Below are 21957 nucleotides of genomic sequence, written 5' to 3' on the forward strand. Positions count from 1 at the left end.
TATTTTAGATTAAAAATGATAAAAATGTGCTAAATTCATTAATTTTAAATATGGAGTGTAAACCTTTGAAAAATGTTCAGGAACTCTTTTCTTGGGAACCCAAGTTAGAGTTTATTAGAGAACCAAAGTATAAATCATCCAGGCAAATATGGGTTTAAGCTTAATTTTATCAGTGTGATTTAGTCACAAACTGCTGAATGTTAGTATGTCAAGCTCAAGTTTCGCATTTTTTTCACGGTTATCCTTATACTAAAGTTATTTAATATGGAAAGAAACGGAATTTTTCATATCCTATCCTAATATATAAAGTAATAAGCTTTTTTTGTCTGTAGCGAAGGATCTCGCTAAATACTGAACCGATATGTTTCTCCTTAATAGTGAAGCTTCCTATAGGTCCAGGAAAGGTTTTTAACAATTTTGGGGGAGGGTATCTTCACCCCTAAAATAAAAAATGGCCCCACCAAATTTTTTTAAAAACTTTCTTTTTAAAACTCAAATTGAAAAAGGGAGGGTATCGACTTTTTCTTCTCCCCACCTTAAGGGCTCCTTTTGTAGCCGCTAGTATATTATAATTTAAGAGCTGCTCCTTCTTTTAATGCCTTTTTTGAAAGAAGGCATCTTGTGTTCACTTCTTCCACTAATTCCTAAAAGTTTTTGTGCTTTCTTGTCATAAGTACTATAACTTTGGCTACATTAGAGCTAAAAGAAAGACAATAGTTTTATTTGAAATTAATCTTTTTGAACTCTGGTTTTAATTTGGCAGGTATCTTAAGTAATTAACATTTGCAATAAGGCCAATGGAAAAATAAAATAAGATATACCTATGGAGAATAAAATAATAAAATTTTATGATACTGAAAACCAAATAGTTTTTGTGCAAGGTTTGGTGATTTCATAGTTTTTCCTAAATATAGCTATAACCTTTACAACTGTGGTTAGATCAAATACCTACCTAGATGGCAAAGATTGGACAGAAAATGGCAAGGAAATATTTTCATTCTTTTTTTTATAATTTTATGTGATACCTAATATACTCTTATTATATGGTGAAATGACTTTGATGTTCATTGATTGATTAGCCATAGTTTCTTAGGTTTGGACCTAAGTCGCCATGGAGTAGGTTGAAAAGCTTTTGTATAGCCAGTAGGGCCAGCTCAAGCTCAACGTTCAAGCACATTATGAAATGACTTACTATCTCATGAGAGCTCCTTCTTATAACCTCACCCTCGACGAGTATGGCAGGTGTCCCAAAATTATATCAACGTAATGAATAACGCTCTCCGCAGAGGAGCTTGGGATAATGGTTGTACTAATATCATGTACGTTACTGAATATTCAAACTTACTCAATAATCTCCCTCCTTACACAACAAGGGGAAATTTGGGAAACCACTGAACCACGACGCCCCCTTCTTTGATGGCCTTAAGCCCTCTGATGTTGAAACAAAATGAAAATTGTCAATATTTTTTTTCAATGACAAGATTTAAATAATTGATGGAAGAAATACAAAAAAATTAAGAATGTACTTTAACAGGGTGACCACTATGTACGACGTACGTTATGTTCATATTGAACACCACTTTTAGGTTTTTTGGTACTTTTTTGTTCGTTATTGATTTTTGTGTACAATATGAACATTTCAGCATACGTTATTGTACGTTTTTCTGTAATGAATGATTAGTATTAGTAATCACTAATCATTAAAGTATTTGTATTTCATAAAAACTACAAAAAAAATTAAGTAACTTAACAGGTTAAAAAACTTCTTGAAATATCTAAACATTTTGTCTTTGTAAAGATATTGAAAGAAAGTGCTAACATCCCCCCCCCCCCCTTCTCCTCAAGAGCTGGGTCCATACAGCCTCTAGGGGCGAAGTCTCTAATATTAATAAGATAAGCGTTGTAGACAGACAATTTCATTTGTAAGGTAGCTTTGCTACCAAAAAAAAAAATTTTATACTAATATTAATTTACTTTACAGGATAAATTGAGGAAGGCCAAACAGAGTTGTAAATTTACTTTTATAAGCTGGAAGAACAGCAAAATAGTGAACAATTTCTACCTCACAGAGAACGTTTCCTAAGTTTATTTTAGTAGAGAACTTAAAAGTGACATAAACTTTAGATTATTCTAATCCTAAATATTTGTAATCACGCTCTCGCATTTGCTAGCTCAAAAACTTTGGGTACTTTTGATAAATCTTATTTGGTTAGTTCAAACCAGCAGAGTCCAAACTTTTCAACCTATAACTTATTTTTTATCACATGTCTTAACTATTTTTAAAAGCGAAGCTTTTCTATAATTAGGGTCCGTCCGTACGTCCGTCACAGAGAGTTAGCTCTTTTCGTTAATTTCAACAGGTTAGAATTGTCCTATCGATTCCAAACTTTGCATGATAATAACTGTAGTAGTTAGGTACAATTTAGAAAGCAACTCTATTATCAATACCAGAATGTCCGTACGTCCATTTGAAACTTGTCGATTTTTTACTTTTTTGACAACAAATTTTTGTATGTTAAAATTATCCGATTCTTCTGATTTTTTGAAAACTGCTTCCTATTACAACAAGGTACAATGATATAAGCAAAGCATCTCTATAAACAAGTCCCAAAAATGTAAGTATGTCCTTAAACAGTATCATCTATTTATGCAGTTTTGCAACAAATATACTTACAAGATTGCTTATTCAGTTCTTACAATCTACAAGTGTTAATGTTCGTTTGTCCTACCGTTTCAGTGCTTCGCTTTTATGGATGTTGTCATCCTTGATTAAAAAGCTTTGTTAGGTACTATTTGGCTATCTTCCTATTAAAAATTCTATTTAGAATTTTTGATAATGTAAAAAAAAATTCTTTTAAATAATTTGTATGCCGCCCGCTTTACTTTACAGATGTAGCCAGGAAGGGAGGGGACATTGGGCAGTTTATTACACTAGTACCAAAAGTTTTCTTATTCGTTGGCTCAACAACTTTGGGGATTTTTATTAAATTTTAATTTGTTGGCTTATTAAGTTGAATGTCCAAACGTTTCATTCAACCACTATTGTAATATATTGGAGAGGTAATTTTGTTTATTATCATTGGGGATGTACATCAAATTTATCGGACATTGTCTTATCCCTTTATATCCCTGGGCTGTAGCTTACAGGAAATTAAAAGGATCAACTTGATTTACAACAGTCAGTTATGCTCAACAAAATATGTACATTATTCTATATAAAATGTGTACAAAATATGTACCTACATTATTCTATATTATACAACATGCTTATATTAACTTTTTATACTACCTTTCATGTCCTATAAAAAAGGAAATTTACTGAAACTGTGAAACTGCAAGGTGGGGAGACGGAAGTGACACTTTTTGAAACCAAAACTAAAAGTCAAAGGAATTCAACTAAATAAAGAGTTACAAAAAAATATAGAAAAACAGCTTTGAGATTTGACATGGCAGTTGCTTTAAAGAAGTATAATATGTAACTGTGAAGAAACGGCGGCGGAATTGCCGCTCCCGCCGAAAACCAACGTTTTCCGCCGAATTTTTTTTGGCCTTTTCTCGCCAAATGCAATTGTAAGGGACGACAGGAAAGTGGAAGGCTACTAATGAAGGAGAAGAGATACTAGAAGTATGATTCCGGTCAATATATTTCACCTGACACTTGCGATTTTAATATTGACATGTTTAAAATATATCAAGTGTCAAGTGAAAATATAAGGGAAATTTTTATGAAAGAAAAATATTACCTTAGATGATTGAAAATTGTCTAATTTGACGAGAAAAGGCAAAAATAAATTTCTGAGGGAAACGGTGGTTTTCGGCGTGAGCGGCGGTTCCACCGCCATTTCTTCAAGTCCCACATTGTACCTCAATAAAGCAACTACCTTGTCAAAACTCAGAAATGTAACTCTTTATTTAGTTGAATTTCTTTTAACTTTTAGTTTTGGTTTCAAAAAGTGTCACTTCCGCCCCCTGCCTTTATATTTTTTAGGTAGTAGTTTTATCAAAGGGTAGCAATTTCCCTATACAAGTGTCTAGCGAAACTAAGCCTTAAACGCAAAGGAACCTTACAAAAAAAGTTTAAGCTATGAAAGCATAGCAGTTGCTTTAATGAACTACAATGCAGAACTGATAAAAAAAAGTTACGGTATAGTTGCCGCTGACGCTTAAAACTCCGCTGTTTATCTTCACAATTCCAAAGTGTATCATCTGATCAGTCATATCGTTAGTTTCAAAAACTAATTTACGGCTTCAAAATATTAAAATTGGTGCCAAATATTGCTAAATTCCCTAATTTTCATACTGGGGGTTAAACGTGTGAAAGAAAGGGGTTAAATAGGTATTTGATAAATATTGAAATAGCTATACATTTTCATACGGCCAGGATATCGTTGTAAATCACTAATTATCCCTTTCAAAAACTTAGCTAGACCGTTTAATTTTATTGGGCAATTTGAGTTTTTAAAAAAATAGTGGATTTCTCAAATAAAATAGCCTGTTCATATGATCACGGAACCTTCGCATATTACAAAAAAAAATTTCTAGCAAATTTTTTTTTTTTTGAAATATACATGAAAAAAATAATGGAATTAAATACATGAAAAAAATTTAAATAGATATAAAATTTGTATAATAGATAAGATTTTTAACACTGAAAGGTTTTTTTACTTAATATTTACTTAATATGCACGTCATTATAAAGTATAAACATTGTTTACTGAAGCAAAATGTTGTCCAGATTAAATAGTGATTGTCAAAGAACCACTTTATCTTGTTTGACTTGTAATTTTACAGTTCGTATTTGTAAAGTAACGGCACTGCAGAAAAAAATTTATCTTCAGTTAAAATTTCCCTCCTTTTTATGAGGTTCTTATGATAATACTCCACCCCCCCCCCCCCCCCTCTTTAACAGTTCATCTTAATAAACGGGTCAACATATGGGAGAGGGAGAGGATTAAGAATCAAATGAGAGATAAAAAACAAGTATGACAACTTCCTTAAAAGCAAAATAGTAGTACAAACAAACATTAACACTTGTATTTTGTCTGTTGTTATAACTGAATAATCAGAATATAAATGTTTAAGTGAAAACTAAATTATAAGTGAATATTATAGAGTTGCTATGCTTTCTAAATTGTACAATAGAACAATACTAACATGCCTAAATTCTAAAAAATCTATCTGTTTCAGATGTACAGACGGACGGACGTGCAACCAACCCCAATTATAGAAAAGAAAATTATGATAAGAGATATCAGTAAAGGACGGAGCGGCCTTGATTATAGAAAAGCTTCGCTTTTAAAAATTAGTCCTTAGAAACACATTCTTACAAAGGTATATCTAACATTGTCTCACATAAAAGTTAATTTTTAAAAGCGAAGCTTTTCTATATTTAGGGTCGGTCCGTCCATACGTCCGTCCGTCACTCCGTACGTCCGTCCGTAACGGATAGCTTTTTTTGTTAATTTAGGCATGTTAGAATTGTCCTATCGATTACAAACTTTGCATGATGATTCCTGCAGTAATTAGGTAAGATTTAGAAAGCGTAGCAACTCTATAATCAATTTTGCATCGACTCTTATACATTTATAATCTGATTATTCAATTTTGACACTATACAAGTGTTAATGTCCGTTTGTCCTACCAGTTCAGCGCTTCGCTTTTATGGATGTTGTCATCCTTGTTGTTTCTATAAATGCTCATATTTAAACTTCCTATTGTATAGGATTATGGGGGGTGGGGTGTGTTCACAGGGTTTTTTACCCCCCCCCCCCCCCATATTCAATTGAATATGATTTACTTTACAAGGCATAGGAAAAAAACAAGCCGTTCTTATTTTCTCTGCTCCCTTCCTGAACTACAAATGAATTCTTAAGAGCAACTTTTTTTATAGGGAGGGGGAGGGAGATTAGAATATAGAATTAGTTTTTTTCTTCGGCACCTCGGGGCTAAAAAAACTGGTTTTAATCTTATAATTGTACATTCTATATCCGCAGAAAGCCGTTTATAATACAATGAAAGAAATAACTATTATTGTCCATGTTTTACCTTTTACTTTTATTTTGGCAGAAAATAGTAGTAAATCATATTTAATTGGATATGGGGGGGGGGGGGCAACTCTGTTTAACTTTAGCCAAATAAAGGAAATCGGAGGGTTTATCAACAAGGATGACAACATCCATAAAAGCGAATCAGTAGTACAAACAAACAATAACACTTGTAGATTGTCAAAACTGAATAATCAGAATATAAATGTATAAGTATAAACAGAATTATAAGTTAATATTATAAAGTTGTTCCACTTTCTTAATCTATCGGTTCTAGATGTACAGACGGACAGACGTGAAACCAACCCCAATTATAGAAAAGCTTTGTTTTTAACAGCAGTAGATATAATTAACACCCCTTCCCATAAATCTTTACAATAGGAACTTGATATGTTTAAATATGAGCAGTTTTAAAAGTTAAAAGAAACAAAATTTAACTTTTCACTTAATTAAGAAGCTTTATTGTTCATTGGTTCAGTGGTTAGTGAGATCCTTAGTTAGAGCATGACCTGGACCTTTCTAGGGAATAGGTAGAAAGCAATCAATTACAAATCTGCAAAATTAATCTTTTTTTTTAAATAGAATCTGTTTGTTTTGTATTGATTCTCTGCTTGTAAAACTTATATAATAAGCTTTTTTTTAAGCGAAGCTTTCTATGATTAGGATCGTTCCGTCCGTTCAGAACAAATAGCTATTTTTTGTTAGCTAAAATTTAAATTGGATAGGGAAATGGGCGGAGATATGTTATATATAGAATCTCTACTTATACTTTTGTCTTTCCAACCCCTTCAGTATTCTCATGCAATAATTTTTGTATGCATTAAAACAGCTATTTTTTTAGAAAAATAAAATATCATTTTGTATGTAATAAAATAAAAAAATCAACATGTTTAAAATAGTTGTACGGACATTCTGGTAACCATTACAGAGTTGTTACGCTTTCTAAATTTTAATTTTAATATGAGCATTTATAAAATTTATAAAAACAGAATGACAACATCCATGAAAGGGAAGCTCTGAAATAGTAGGACAAACAAACATTAACACCTGTAGAGTGCCAGAACTGAATAACATTATACATTGTTGTTCTAGGAATCTGTATTCCAAAAATCATATCATTCAGATAATTATAATGCATAAAAATTTGATGTTGAAAAACTTGAAAATCAACATGTTTGAAATGGACATACGGACATTCTAATAACGAAAAGAGCTAACTGTTACAGACGTACAGACCGACTCTTATAATAGAAAAGAAGTTCAGGTTTTGATTTGAGCAAGGGGTCGAACTGGAAACCTTACTTTTAATAAAGCAGAGCTTTTCTATGATTAGAGTCGGTATGTCCGTCAATTACGGTTAGGTATGTCCTTTAAACAGTATTCTGTATTTAACAATTTTACAAAAAAATGACGTATGATTTTGTCAAAAATAATACAGTTATAAGTCCAATCAAACGAATGAGAAAACGTGATTATAAAAGGTTGGGTACCAGTATAATTTACACTTTACAGTCCATTCAATCCCTACTTGCCTTCCGGGTTTTTAAAAATGGACAAACAATGAAATAATATGAAATATACATGGATATATTGAGAAAGAAAATTTGTAGTTAATTTAGCTTGCTAACATAGAACTCGTTTATTGTTCATTAGTTCATCTAGTAGAAGGGGAGTGGGTAGATTGGGGGGTGGGGGGTATGGTTATTTTAGCCAGCTATGAGTTTCACTTTATCAGAATACATGAAAATATGATGCAGCATCCAAGTAATAATATTTCCGTTGTAGTAGCGCCTCTAAAATGGAATGGACACACACACAAATAATCTATGGTTCATACCCAGGAATCTGAGGGGATTAGAAAATGGACTTTGCATTGATGTACATCACCAAAAATTATAAATAAAAATCTATACAATATAAAACATTGGTTGAAAAGATTGGGCACTACAAGTTCGGACCCTACCAATCACAATTCAATTTTGTTAACCTACGAGTAAAAAAACTTATTAATAAAACTTTGAGAACTTGTGTCATTAATTATCAAATGTCCTTAACAGTGCAGTGGTCCTTTTTTGGGATAGTATCGACTTTAAAATGGATTTATAATTACTTGGACATTACATCAGATTTTTATGTTCTATTAAAAAGTGAACTATTCGGCGGGCTAAAATTTATATCTCCCCCATTCCTCTTCTTTACCCCTTCCCTTCCATCCCGACCAACAAAAGTGAGGGAATATTGCAACCTACATTTTTCTCTTCTTGTAGTCGATATAAACCAATAAAATTGCATGTTGACAAGGATATTGATTAGAGATCTAAATTGATAAGACAATGGCCGATAAATTGATGTACATCGCTAATATTAATACACAAATTTACCCCTTTTTTTACTACAATTACTACAAATACTCTTCTTATATTTATTTAAGTCTCGTTGTAAGTAAAAGATCCCTCCCCTCCCCCTATTATGATGTATGATATATGATGAATGATCATCGGTCAACTTTTGCTAAAAGAGATGGGGGGGGGGGGGGGGAGTTCAGTATAGGTCAAATGAAAGTTAAATCCTAAAGGGTATTATTTCCTTCCATCCAAAGTTGCAAGTCAAATATGAATATGAAGGGGGGGGGGGTGAGGAATATTTTTTAGGTTTAATTATATCAACAAGGATCACAACATCCATAAAAGCGAAATGGTAGTACAATCAAACATTAACATAAGCATAAATGTATAAGTATAATCAAAATTATAAGTAAATATTATATAGTTGCAACGCTAACCCACCCAACTCGAACTCTCATTGGTCTGTTTGTTTCGTGTCGTCCGACAGATTTTGCGCTCTCCTTGGTTAGGCTCGGAATTGGTAAAGTTAAAGCTAAGAAGATGTCTTTATTTATATTACTAGTAAGTAGTAAAGAGGAGGGAGGGGACTCGAGTATTATTATTATAAAGTCTATTATTATAAAGTGGTAAGTAACTGGTAACATGATATTACGGTCAGCCAAGGTGTTCGTACAGAAATGTTGTAAGAATTATTCTTTAGAAAATTCAAGCTATATTTTAAATTTGAGAACTTAAGTAACTGATATAGATATTATATTAATTATTATAAAAAAAAATTTTGTTTGGTATATTAGATAAATAAATAGCTATTTCTGATCATTGATACATCAAAGTCAAGCAATATTTTGAAAAATTAAGTATCACATATAGATATTATAAAAAAACCTTTGGTTGGTATATTAGCTACTTCTGAATCTGATGCATCATTGTAACCCCCCCCCCCCCCACGCCAGAATTCATTAACAATATATATGCACCTGTTTCTCTACTTTGTGTGTGACTCACGTATAAGATATTTTAAGAAATATGATTGGGGGGGGGGGGGGGGGGTTACATAACATTTTTAAAAAATAATACATAATTAATAAATCTACAAAATCCTATTTCTTTATTTGAACTGACAAACACAACAGAACATAAAGTAACTGGAAAAGTCAAAAGATAAATTAGCAATAACAACTTTGGAGACTTTTTTTCTTTAATTGTGATTGGTTGGTTTATTAAGCATGAAATGCTGCCAAAATGGAAATAAAAAAACAAGCGAAATTAGCAATAAGAACTAAGATTAACTATCTTTATAATCTGGCTACGAGATTGCGTGATGCTATAAAAAAAATCTATTCACCAAACCTCTATTATTCCAAGTCATAAAATTCTAGTGAGGTCATAAACCTTCTTCGTATGATAATATTTTCCGGAATTTTTATGATTTTCTGACAATGTTTGACCGTAAAGATATGTGAAAATATGTAGTATCTTACAAATACATCCCAAATCTAGCATAAGTTGACCCCTTCTCTCCGTATGAAAATGTTAACAGAGGTGTGAAGTCTCAATTTCCGGTCGTTTGAATATATCGGGGAATTTGTATATTTTTAGGGTTATTTTAGTATTTTGAAAATATTGAAAACAGTAACATTTCTCTACGAAATCACCCATCGTTTACGATTTTGAGTATGTTTTGAAAAATACTATAAACTAAAACTATCATTGCATCTGATAAACAACTGCCATGCCAAATTCCAATGCAATGTTATTTAGCTGAGTTTCTTTATACTTTTTAAAAGCAAAGCTTTTCTATAATTAGGGTCGGTCCGTCCGTCCGTCCGAGATAGATAGCTTTTGTTCGTTAATTTAGGCATGTTAGAATTGTCCTATCGATTTCAAACTTTGCATGATGATTCCTGTAGTAGTTGGGTACGATTTAGAAAGCGTAGCAACTCCGTAATCATTACCAGAATATCCGTACGTCCATTTTAAACATGTTGATTTTTCTACTTTTTTAACAACAAATTTTCAAGTGTTTTAATTATCCGTTTGATCTGATTTTTGGTATATTGATTCCTGGGACAACAATGAACAATATTATAAGCGAAGCAACTCTATAATCAAGTCCAAAAATGTAAGTATGTCCATAAACATTATCCTGTTTTTAGGCAGTTTTTCAACAAATTTACCTACAATTTTGATTCGACATTTATACATTTATGTTCCGATTTTTCAGTTCAGATACTATACAAGTGTTAATGTCCATTTGTCCTACCGTTTCAGTGCTTCGCTTTTATGGATGTTGTCATCCTTGTTTTTAGGTCTGTTTACGTAACTTGGTACTTTGACCCCCCTCCCCCCCAAAGATATAGTTTAATAAGATGGTAGGACTGAGAAGCAGAACCCAACAGTTTTTAAAAGTTAGTGAGATCTTTGACGTACATTGATACATCACTCTACTTTTTATTATACTAGAGGATGTGCCCCTAGCATCTAGGGCTCTGTATAAGAAAGGGTAGAAAAGACAAAAAAATAGCCTATAACCACCCCAAGACTTGAATCTGAAAATAAAATTGTCTAGAATTTTCCGTTAAACTATGTGAAGTTTCCGTTATTTGTAGATCTCAATCGGCTTAATAGCTATCAAATCTTAATCTACAGAAAAAACCTTACTACTTAATATAATGGGACATGTCTATTCACAGTTATGGAATCTCGACCACAAAGTTATTTTTATCCAATCTTGACAAGTGAGGTATTTTTGGAAAGAGGAATATACATAGAAAACGCCTATGTAAATTAGAAAATCTGCAGAAATCATATTTGCAAGTTATTTGCAAAAATCTGCAATGTTAATTTGCAAAATTAATTTCTTCCCTTAAATGACTTAATTATAAATTAAAATTTTATGAAATATGTTTATCTATAAGTTTAGAACATACTAAAGGCAAAAAAATTTCTTTAGTGTTACTTTTTTCACCCTATATATGAAAAAAGTAGTTTCTCACAATTTATGATAAAAAAAGGTAAAGGAACAAAAAATGTGTTTTTTTCTTGATGTAAACACAATAATTGGCATAAAATCTATCATCCTAAACGTAAAAATCAGATATAGAATCCTTTTTAGAGAAAATATAGTGTAAAAAGTAACCAAGACATTTTTGCAAAGTATGAAAATCTAAAGAAAATAGTTCTTTTTGCTTTTGATATACATATCAGATAAATGGATATAAAATTAGTGATCAAAAACTATAAAACAAGTTATAACTTTTTTCAACCCTATCATTGATTAAAATGCACTTTTAGGTTTACTCTTTACCAAAGTTGCACATAAAAACTCTTTTTATTAAGTTATTAAACAAAATAAATTCAAATCAACAATTAGGCGTTGTTTATAATGCAGTAGACCATTATGTAGTTGTTTTTTTGGCATTTATTTTGTTTAATTACTTCATAAAAAGAGTTTTTATGCACTACTTCGGTAATTCTTAAACCTAAAAGTGCAATTTAATCAATGACTGTGTTGAAAAAACTTATAACATGTTTTATAGTTTTTGATCACTAATTTTATATACAGCTATCTGATATGTATATCAAAAGCAAAAAGAACTATTTTCTTTAGATTTTCATACTTTGCAAAAATGTCTTAGTTACTTTTTGCACTATATTTCCTCTAAATAGGATTCTATATCTGATTTTTACTTTTAGGATGATAGGTTTTATGCCAATTATTGTGTTTACATCAAGAAAAAACATATTTTTTGTTCCTATACCTTTTTTTATCATAAAATGTGAGAAACTGCTTTTTTCATATATAGGGTGAAAAAAGTAACACTAAAGAAATTTTTTTTGCCTTTAGTATGTTCTAAACTTATAGATAAACATATTTCATAAAAGATTTATTTATTAATAAGTCATTTAAGGCAAGAAATTAATTTTGCAAATTAACATTGCAGATTTTTGCAAATAACTTGCAAATATGATTTCTGCAGATTTTCTAATTTACATAGGCGTTTTCTATGTATATTCCTCTTTCCAAAAATACCTCACTTGTCAAGATTGGATAAAAATAACTTTGTGGTCGAGATTCTATAACTGTGTATTGTGACCATGAAATACTTGAATGAAAATATACCAAAGAGCTGGGCTTGGTTGGTTAAAACTCCACTAAAGAAAGAAAATGTTAATAAACCTAGGTAATACCTAACAGTTTTTTTAATTTGAAATGTTTCGTTGCACGTCTTATCTCAAAGTTTTGCACATTTCCATTAAACTGCGAAGTTGAAAATCATTCGCAATTATGAATTTGCGTATTTGATTTAACTTTGATTGCAAATATCTTGTTTTATATTTTCACACATTTTTCCTTTATATTCTGATTATTTAACAACGTATCAAATTTAAGGAAGTTCTAAATATTTAGATATTGATTTACAATAAAAATTTCCTAATTCAGAATTAAAAGTAATGTACAATGGATGTAGAATATACGTGGATATTATGACAGGAGAAAAATTGTCATCAATTTAGGTTGCAATTTCTCCTACCGTTTATCCAGTAGCAGGGGAGATGATTGGGTAAAGGAGGGGGATGGGGGAGATCGTTATTTTAGCCCGCTACAGAGTTCACATTATAATAGAACATGAAAATCTGGTGTAAGATCCAAGTAATAACATGTCCATTTTTCAGGACATTAGTGTGTCATGACATGATGGGTGGATATAAGAATGATAGATTTTTGGAAGCCGTTGAAAATCAGGTATTTAATGCAAATAGGCATATACTTTTCCACCAATGAAAATTTTTTTTAATGCTTTCTGGTCATTTGTATAGCACTAAGGACCTCAATAACAATGGTTTCCAAAATGTTTACCAAATATGTAACACAGTTGTTCTGTATGTATATCCGCCGAAGTAGTAAGGTGTATGTGTGTCTATCTTGATGTAATTCTGCATATCTTGGACATTTTTAATTTTTTTTTGCTAAACGAATTAGAAAATGAATTCCAGTTGGATGTATATCTTTTCAATTGTGATGTATGTAACAGTAATCTTAACAGGAAGCCAATGTAACTTAAAGATATTTTTTTTCGTTTTTGAATATATTTCCTGCTTTTCATTTAAAATCAAAACTTTTGTGCATAAGACTATCAGAATTTAATTTTATGTCGTTCCATGTATTTTGTCTGTACGTATGTATTACCTATGAAGGGGCACTTTCAAAGTAAAAATTTAATTTTTAAAATAAACCTATCATGCATATTTAAATAAAATGTATTCCCTAGATTAAACAAAATATTTTTTTAATGAAACACTAAATTAATCATATACTGCAACAATAGATGTCAAAGCAGGGGGGGGGGGGGAGGAGGGAGGGATTGTTTTCCCCCTCTAGTTTTGAAACCCCTTATTCCCCCCCCCCCCTAAAACCTTTCAAACTGCTCATTTTACTACCCCCCCCCCCTTAAAAACAAAGCTTGGACGTCCCTGATAAACATTTTAAAAGTGCAGAATAAACAAGTTGTCCTTTTTTTTAGGATGGATACAGTTTCCTTCATTGGAATAGTTTAGACATCTTTGTTTACTTTTCTCACAACTTTATAACTCTTCCACCAACAGGAAAAATACAAATTGTTTAAGTTTAATTTGATTAAATAAATAAAATGTAAATTTTTTTCTACTCTAGAGGCGTCTAATCTAATGAGATTTGTTGGTCAGCCCCCCGCCCCCCCCCCCCCCACACACACATCAGACACTTGAGAAAGATATTTTAAAAGAAATTATGGCACTATGAAAGCTTATTTTAGCTCTATTAGCTCCCGAGTAAAGCCTACACGTCCTTCAACCATCCCCCCACCCCCCTACCCACACAAAATATCAGGAAGAGAGTGGTCATTGGTTTGTTTATTACACTAGTCCCCAAACTTGTATAACACTTATTCAATGGTTTACAACTTTAGGGACTTTCATTGAACTTTGATTGTCTTGTTCATTAAATTGAGTGTCCAAACGTTTCAACCACTAATTGTAATCTACAGAAAGGGTAAGTTTGTGTATCATCATTTGGGATGTACATCAATTTATAGGTTATTGTCTTATCCCTTTAGATTCCTGCAAATATGCACATCATCCTTGATTGAAAAACTATTTTATTTTTGTGAAGGATGGACAATAGCTGGAAAGGTAATCTTATATTTTTTATTTTTTCAATATTTTTTATAGGTATAAATTGAATTATCATAAGGAAAAAGGATAAGAGGATGAATACTCACCCCCTTTTCATGGTAAAATACTACTTCCCCATCCCTAAATCTTAAAAGAAAATATAGCAGACGAAAGTCAAAAGCCGCCCAGGGCTTTTTGTATGTCAATCATAAATAATAATGTGAATAAAAAGAAAAGCGATATTTAGCAAACAGCTGTGGGCGGTCAGAATCAGTTGAATGTTTATTATGAAAAAAATTTCCCCCTTTTTAGAAATGAAAGGATTCATCTTTCATGCACAAATTTTTTTGAATAAAAATAAATTCTTTGTAATTTTTAATTAAAACATTAAAACGACAATATCTAAAAGTAAAAAGTAAAAAAAATCATTTTTTTAGATGTTGTTATTTTAGTATTTTTTATATTCAATAACAAAATTTTCTTTTTATTTTTAATTTAAATATTATATTCTAATTATTAAAACTAATATTAATTTTGTAATCCTCCCATTTGAAAAGTGGTGGAATAGCAATAAAATTTAGCGCGGCAACAGCGCTAATTAGGCCCCTGGGCCCACTGCCTATTTTCGTCTTCTAGTTGCTTCGATTCTTCTTTTTTATTTTTTTCTCTATGATTATCATCGAAGATTTTCCTAAATTCTCAAACAAAATTCCACTCCCCTCCTATAAGAAGAAAGTACTGACCAAAAATAAGGACTTAAATAACAACCTAAATTGACGACAAAATTTACCCTGTCTTAATATCCTCGTATATTATATTCACTATTTTACTTTTTCAGACGCATGGAGTAAAAGTATTAGGAACAATAATAACAGAATGGAAAGATGGAAAACAAATTTTGGAGGTATAGACAATGAAATCTAGTGCAGCTCACGGTAAAATATTCCTGGGAACGATTATCTCCAAAAATCTATTAGCTGTCAAACGGCTGAACTAACATGTTAATTCTGGGCATCGTTATGAGCTTCCTGAGAAGGCCTACAAATAATCTGTAATAGCGAAGATTCAATGATGCGCAGGAAAGACGTGACTGAAGAAAACACGCGTAAAATAAGTCGTTTTCGCGCATTTATGTGCGCTATAAGATAACTGTGAATTATTGAGTAATAGCTATTCCCGATTATTTGTAGACCTTCTGTGTTGGTTAGAATTTGTACTAAAATAATATATAGGTTCAGTCGTTTGGCCTTTAGTACCTAGCCTTTCAAGTTTATCGATTTTTGCAGGTAATCGATTCCAGGAACATTTTAATGTGAACTTCACTAGATCCAGAAAATGCCAAATAGATAAACTTACAAAATTCTTATTAACTTATAAAACACACAATCAGTGATTTAAAGCTCAAAAAACCTATATTTGATATATGACAAACAAAAATCTAGACCCCTGGGGTCGGTTCCCTACTTGCTTAATCATTTTAAATAATGTCCTTATGAATAGACTAGACACCGTGTATTTAAATAAAAATCCTAAGAAAAATTAGGTAAGTTTCTACATCAAAATAGACCAAAAAGCCCTAAAACCCAATTTCCGCAGGGTTTTTCTTACCTAACCTAAAATTCAATAAAATTTCGATTTTTTTGCCTTTTTGATGTAGTACCTATAAGACTATGCTTATGTACCAAGTTTCAACAATCGAGCTCAATATCTAGACTATTTTGCTCACTGTTAAGATCAGATGTCTTTGCGCCCCCCCCCCCCCTCTCTCCCTTTTTTTGCGTGTTAAGGCTCTGGTATAGAGCCTTTTGAAAAAGTAACAAAAAGTCACGAAACCTATGAACAAAATTTAAACTTTGCTTAATTCTTTACGTAGGAAATACTCCGAGATGAAAGTAAAATTGATGCATTCGTGGAAAAATGTACAGATATTGCCTCCTTTTATGGGTTTCAGGTAATAATATCATCTAAAATACATAAAAAAAGATTTTTTTTTCAAGGCTGATTTTACACAGAAAAGAAATCTATTTTTTAATCTTAACCATGTGGAAAGATGTCAAATCCGTATTAGCTATTGTATAGACAGCTTTCCGTGGATAGATATTAGAATGAAAAATTATAAGATTAAACCATTTTTGTTTTGCTCAAGGGGCCAAAGGCATGGGCTAACAAAACTGGTATTTGTTTTATGCTTTTGTTTTATTATTCGTTGAAAAATGTCTGTAATTCGTTGCAATAAATGATTTTTTATTATTACTCAGAACCGGTTCTAATCCAGCGGATATTATTCGGTTTCGAAGCCATACTGGAATAATTATTCGGTAAGTAATTGTTCAATGATAGAACCTGGAAACAAAAAAACTATTGAATGTCAGTAAAATTGATCTACTCGAGTTAAAATGTGTTTGTGTCTAGTTCAATAAATCTGTCTCAAAACTATGCCTCTGCTCACACATATTTAATTCAGCAAATCATTGGAAATTATAGTCAGCTTATACCAACAACGAAATTAATCTGGGGGAAAAATCACGAAACCTATACGAGATTTTCTGCTCCTGATGGGGGACATTACTTAAAAAAATTGACGACCTTTTTATCTGCCACTCCTCCCCCCCCCCCCCCCAAATATTATTTTGTATCAACGAATGTACAAAACATGGAGTAAAAAGTCTTTGTAAATTATTTACCAATGTCCAATACGGCTTCGAAACCGATTATTATCCGCTGGATGAAACCGGTTCTCAGCCTTACTAAAAAATCATGTATATAATCGAATTATAGACAATTTTCCACGTATATTTAATTTAATATCAGTGAGTTTTGTTGGCCTCATGTGGACGAAGGCCCTGGGTTTATCTTCTATTTTATCAATTTAATATTTACAAAAAGCTGTCTTTAATATAATGGGAGGGGGTGACTTTTGCGTAAACAATGTTCTGGACTTGGTAGGACAGCAGTTTGAACCAAAGAATAGGGGGTAATGGGGTCCCAAATAATAGATTGGTAATGGATGAATAAATACTTGGATCTGACACGAGATTTTCATGTTCTATAATAAAATGAACGCGTAGTGGGCTTAAATAACGATCTCCTTCATCACCCTCCTTTACCCCATCCTCTTTCCTATATTCTACATCCATTAGATTGGTAGTTATCCTCAATGATTTATTTTTCTTTTAGGGATGGTTGCTGAATATTGAAAACCCTGTTGACTGGACCCTTGTACCATATTTATTGGAGCTAGGAATAATTTAACTTCATGTCCATCCATAATTTTTTAGCTTCGCTACTTTTGGATCTTGTCATCCTTGTTTTTTAAAGATTACCAGCTGCAGCTGCTATTGAGTCGTTCAATTATAATGTTCAATTATAATATATACATCCCTCTACAGCTCATATCCCATTACACTCATTCGATTTTGGTTTAAGGGAGTGTTAAAACCCTCTGAACGCTACTGACTCAAAGTCTACAATTTAAAAAGAAACATCAGCAGTATCACTATATATTATATGTATATTATTCTCGTTTTATATCATCTTTAGGTTTATACGGACGGACATCGTACTACTTTGTAGTATAGAATTAGAATAAATACATTAAGAATGTATTGTACAAAGATAAAGAACTCAAAAATGGATGTTTCAGAAATCTTATAGCTCTTTCTATCATTAAAGGACAAATTCCAATGACATATATAAGCTGTAACACATAAATAAATTTATTTTGTTCCAAATATGTTTCAGTATTCTTTGTAAAAGAAAAAAGAATAAAATTGTGGAGAATGTCCCCAACTCTGGTTAAAAAGGATCTATTGACTGGGAGAAAACAAATGGCAGTCGTTTAACCTTTGTTCCTTTTCTTTCCAAATATAGAGATTCCTCCTCGTACTCAATAGAGAAATGTTTGTAATCAAATTTTATTGAAGTCCCTCCCCCCTTTTTCCCTTCTCTCATGACACCTTACAAATCAGGGATCTAAAGGGATGAACAATGGCCGATGAGTTGATGTATATCTCCAGTGATTGTACACAAAATTATCTATTGGTGCTTGAAATGTTTGGACTACCAACTTAATGAATCAAAATTTTATAAAAGGGCCCAAAGTTGTTAAGCCAACGAATAAGAAAACGTTATTTTAAAACTTTGGGGACTCTTGTTGAATGTTGATTGGTTGGTTCATTAAGTTAAGTGTCAAAAGAGTTCAACCACTAATTGTAATGTAATTTTGTGTATCATAATTGGGATAAACATAAATTTATCAGCCATGGGCATATCCCTTTAGAACCCTATTAACTTGTGAACTTTTCAATTTCGCGCTGAGCAAATGGGATCAATTTCAAGAATTGAATGTTTTCAAAATATATATTGCGAGTAAATGGCGTTGAATAATGGACTACCAAGTTCCAATTCATTTAAAAGGATGGATTTAGATATATATATATACATATGTGTGGAACTAAATCCAGGGTTGTGTGTTTTTTTTGTATTTGCAAAAAATGTTTCTTTGTCCTCTAATTCACAAATAAAAATTGATGTATGTGATCCTAAAAACATTAAAATATAATAAAAAAAAATTTTCGTGAATTTTTAAACATCTTTCTGAAGTTACAAGATTCAATTCCAGAATTATAAGAATTTTTTCTTAAATATGTAAAGGAATATATTAAACTCTCCGTAAAAGAGGATTTAAAAAAAAGACTTATTTACAGTTTGATATATCTCAAGTAATAAAAAAAATATAAGTACCTTTTATCATTAAAAGAGTTATTTAGGATTTATATTATTATTCAGCCCTGTTTTTATACAAACTTCTGGTTTCATTAAGTTGAGTGTGTTTTTCAATTGAAATGCATGAATTAGAATATGACCACATATACTCTCTCATACATTGCTAGTTATTCTCACAGATTTAGAGGTAATCATATGATTAAAAAAATATGCAATATACAATTTTAATGCTCCCCTCATTTCAATAATTTGATATTGTAATAAGAAATGTGCTTCCCCTCGAAAGTGCCTAACCTGTTGAGCACTAAACCCCCCTCCCCGGCCCCCATCCTTATTTTGAAAACAAATGGAATAGGGTAGTTTTTTCCTCTTTGCCTTACCCCTGAGAGATTTTAAAAAAATATATTTTGATTTTAAAATTTTTAGGGAAAATCTTGATAACAGTTCCAGCTTTTTAAATTAGTATTTCTTTTATCTTGTGTACTATGTAGTGATTCCTGTAGCTGTGAATCTAGTTAGGATCCATGAAATTAAGCAATTTCAATTCCAAAAGCGTACAACTTTCATCTTTTTCACAGATTACATATCCTCTATGACTTGCTACATTTCTACCAGATTTTAATTTTTAAATATCATGTTTCCTGAGGTATAAAATAAAGGACAAGATGAAGAAATACAAAAACCTTAAACAGACCATCTCCGAAAAAGCAACTAAATTTGTCTATTACTGATCATCTAACTGCTTTGTTATAATTCATGCAACATATTTATGGTTTGAATTAATAATTTTACTACTTTTGAAACATAAAGCTTTCTTTTTTTTTTACTTTTTACTGCATGTAAAAAATTATTAAAAATAAATCTGTTTTAAAACAAACTTAAAATATGAAATATGTTTATGCAGCATGAACAGACAAAACTTGGTGTAAAAGTATGTTTTCAGATGAAATCTCAGTTTTACTTTTATATTAGAAAGAAAAGCAAAGTTAATCTCATCAAAACTTTGGCTAGAGTAGTACATATATAATATATATATAGTTGAGGAATCAAGATTGAACGTCAGAATTTGGATAAAAAAGTATTGATGTAGATTAGGGAATTCCAAAATTAGTTGAATTTATTATTCTTTTAGCTTTAGCTTTGATATTTCAGGTTTCAAACAATGAGGTAAATTATTAAAACAAGCCAACATCTTTATGGAAAAAAACAGTAAAGTAAAATCCATCTAATAAAGGATTTGTGTGTGTTTGTGTGTACCAAAGAATCTCGCTAACCACTGAACCTAAATGGTTCTCCTTTACAGGGTAGCTTTTCATAGTTTCTGAGAAGGTTATTTACGATTTTGGAGTTGGGTACCACCAACCCCCCAATAGAAATCGCCCCATGAAATTATTTTTTTTAAAATATTTTCTTTTAAAACAAATATCAAAATTTTTTTCAATCCCTTTTTACAGCTTAAAAAATGGGAAGGTCGAATTCAACGCCCTGCTAGCCCAAGTGCTCCTAGAAGCCTCTAGGGGCGTAGCCGTTAGTACTATATAATATAAAATAATACAGGAGTGAATTACGGTATTTTACTTCTTAAAAGAAAAAATGCAACAAAAAAAAAGAACTATATTTTGTATTGTTGTTGCAGTAGATATGAATATGGTATTATTAGTTCTGTATTGGATTTATTGGGAAACAGCAGGTTTAGATATACAATTAGTATTTATGTTTTTATGCCTATTTTTAAGATTATTTGGTGAAATTTAGACACTGTTACTTTGTACAATCTAATAAAGATTTAATAATACCCAACAAAGTTTTTTAACCTAACAAATGCCAGAACTAGTTTAGGAGGCAGTTTTGTTATTAGTTAATTTACACCTCCCCCCCCCCCTTTGCCTAAAGCCAAATATCTAAGATATAATATGATTGTTATGTATGATATTTTCCATAACATTCATTTAAGGAAATAGGATTTTTATAAATTAAGTTAAATTTTTTGTTTACAGTGAAGAAATTAACTGATAAAACCCATGAGGTAATTATAACATTTTATTATAACTTAAAATATAAAATTTTATGTGTAATCTTCTCAAGGCTTGATGATATATTATATTGCATTAATTCTGTATCTAGGTATATGGAGATGAGGGGATGGTACTATGGTATGATAGTGTCACTATTGAGGAAATTCATATTCAATATTAGATAATTATCTTTTTTTGAGTTTCAAATCATTTGTATTAGCTCCACATAAAAAAAAAATTAAGCTAAATATACAAAAAAATTAATGCATAATAAAATGTACCTATCTTATTTTATTATTGTCAAAAAAACCAAGTGTAAAACCTTAGATAATGCAAACATTGGACTGTAAATTAGACTGACACTCAAAGTTTCTTAAACACTTCTCTAGTTGTTGCTTTAAAACTTTGGGTACCTTTATTAAATCTTGATTGGTTGGTTTATTAACTTTCCAACCAATGGTTAATCTAAAGAAGGGATAATTTTTATTAACATCATTGGGATTAATACAATCTACTTATTGTCCATTGTCTTTTCTCTTAAGATCCCTGTGTAGTGTGTAATATCTAATTTGCAAGTAAACATTGCAAGGAAATACTTGAAGATAGTAAAACCTCGAATTATCCAAGATTAGTTGTTTCTAATTAAATTCTTGCCTGCTAAAATTTCTTTAATTT

At 31.2% G+C, this 21957-nt stretch overlaps 1 protein-coding gene across 2 annotated transcripts in view; it reads left to right on the forward strand.

Annotated features, from left to right (window-relative positions):
- The first annotated feature begins 12 nt into the window (after positions 1-12).
- Positions 13-21957, forward strand: part of ENGase (cytosolic endo-beta-N-acetylglucosaminidase) — a 33477-nt gene continuing 11532 nt past the window's right edge. For both annotated transcript variants that reach the window (XR_013876538.1, XM_080150354.1), the window contains exons 1-11: positions 13-142; positions 940-982; positions 12515-12573; positions 13067-13136; positions 13915-13994; positions 14539-14560; positions 15381-15446; positions 16416-16493; positions 17720-17781; positions 21263-21293; positions 21392-21440. Coding sequence is in view for 1 of the 2 variants with exons in the window: in XM_080150354.1 (XP_080006480.1) it covers positions 51-142; positions 940-982; positions 12515-12573; positions 13067-13136; positions 13915-13994; positions 14539-14560; positions 15381-15446; positions 16416-16493; positions 17720-17781; positions 21263-21293; positions 21392-21440 (652 nt within the window). In the remaining variant the exon portion in view is untranslated. The remainder of the gene's footprint in view (positions 143-939; positions 983-12514; positions 12574-13066; positions 13137-13914; positions 13995-14538; positions 14561-15380; positions 15447-16415; positions 16494-17719; positions 17782-21262; positions 21294-21391; positions 21441-21957) is intronic.

This window comes from Acartia tonsa, chromosome 2 (assembly GCF_053477335.1).
Source record: "Acartia tonsa isolate MP-2025a chromosome 2, ASM5347733v1, whole genome shotgun sequence".
Classification (NCBI taxonomy): domain Eukaryota; kingdom Metazoa; phylum Arthropoda; class Copepoda; order Calanoida; family Acartiidae; genus Acartia; species Acartia tonsa.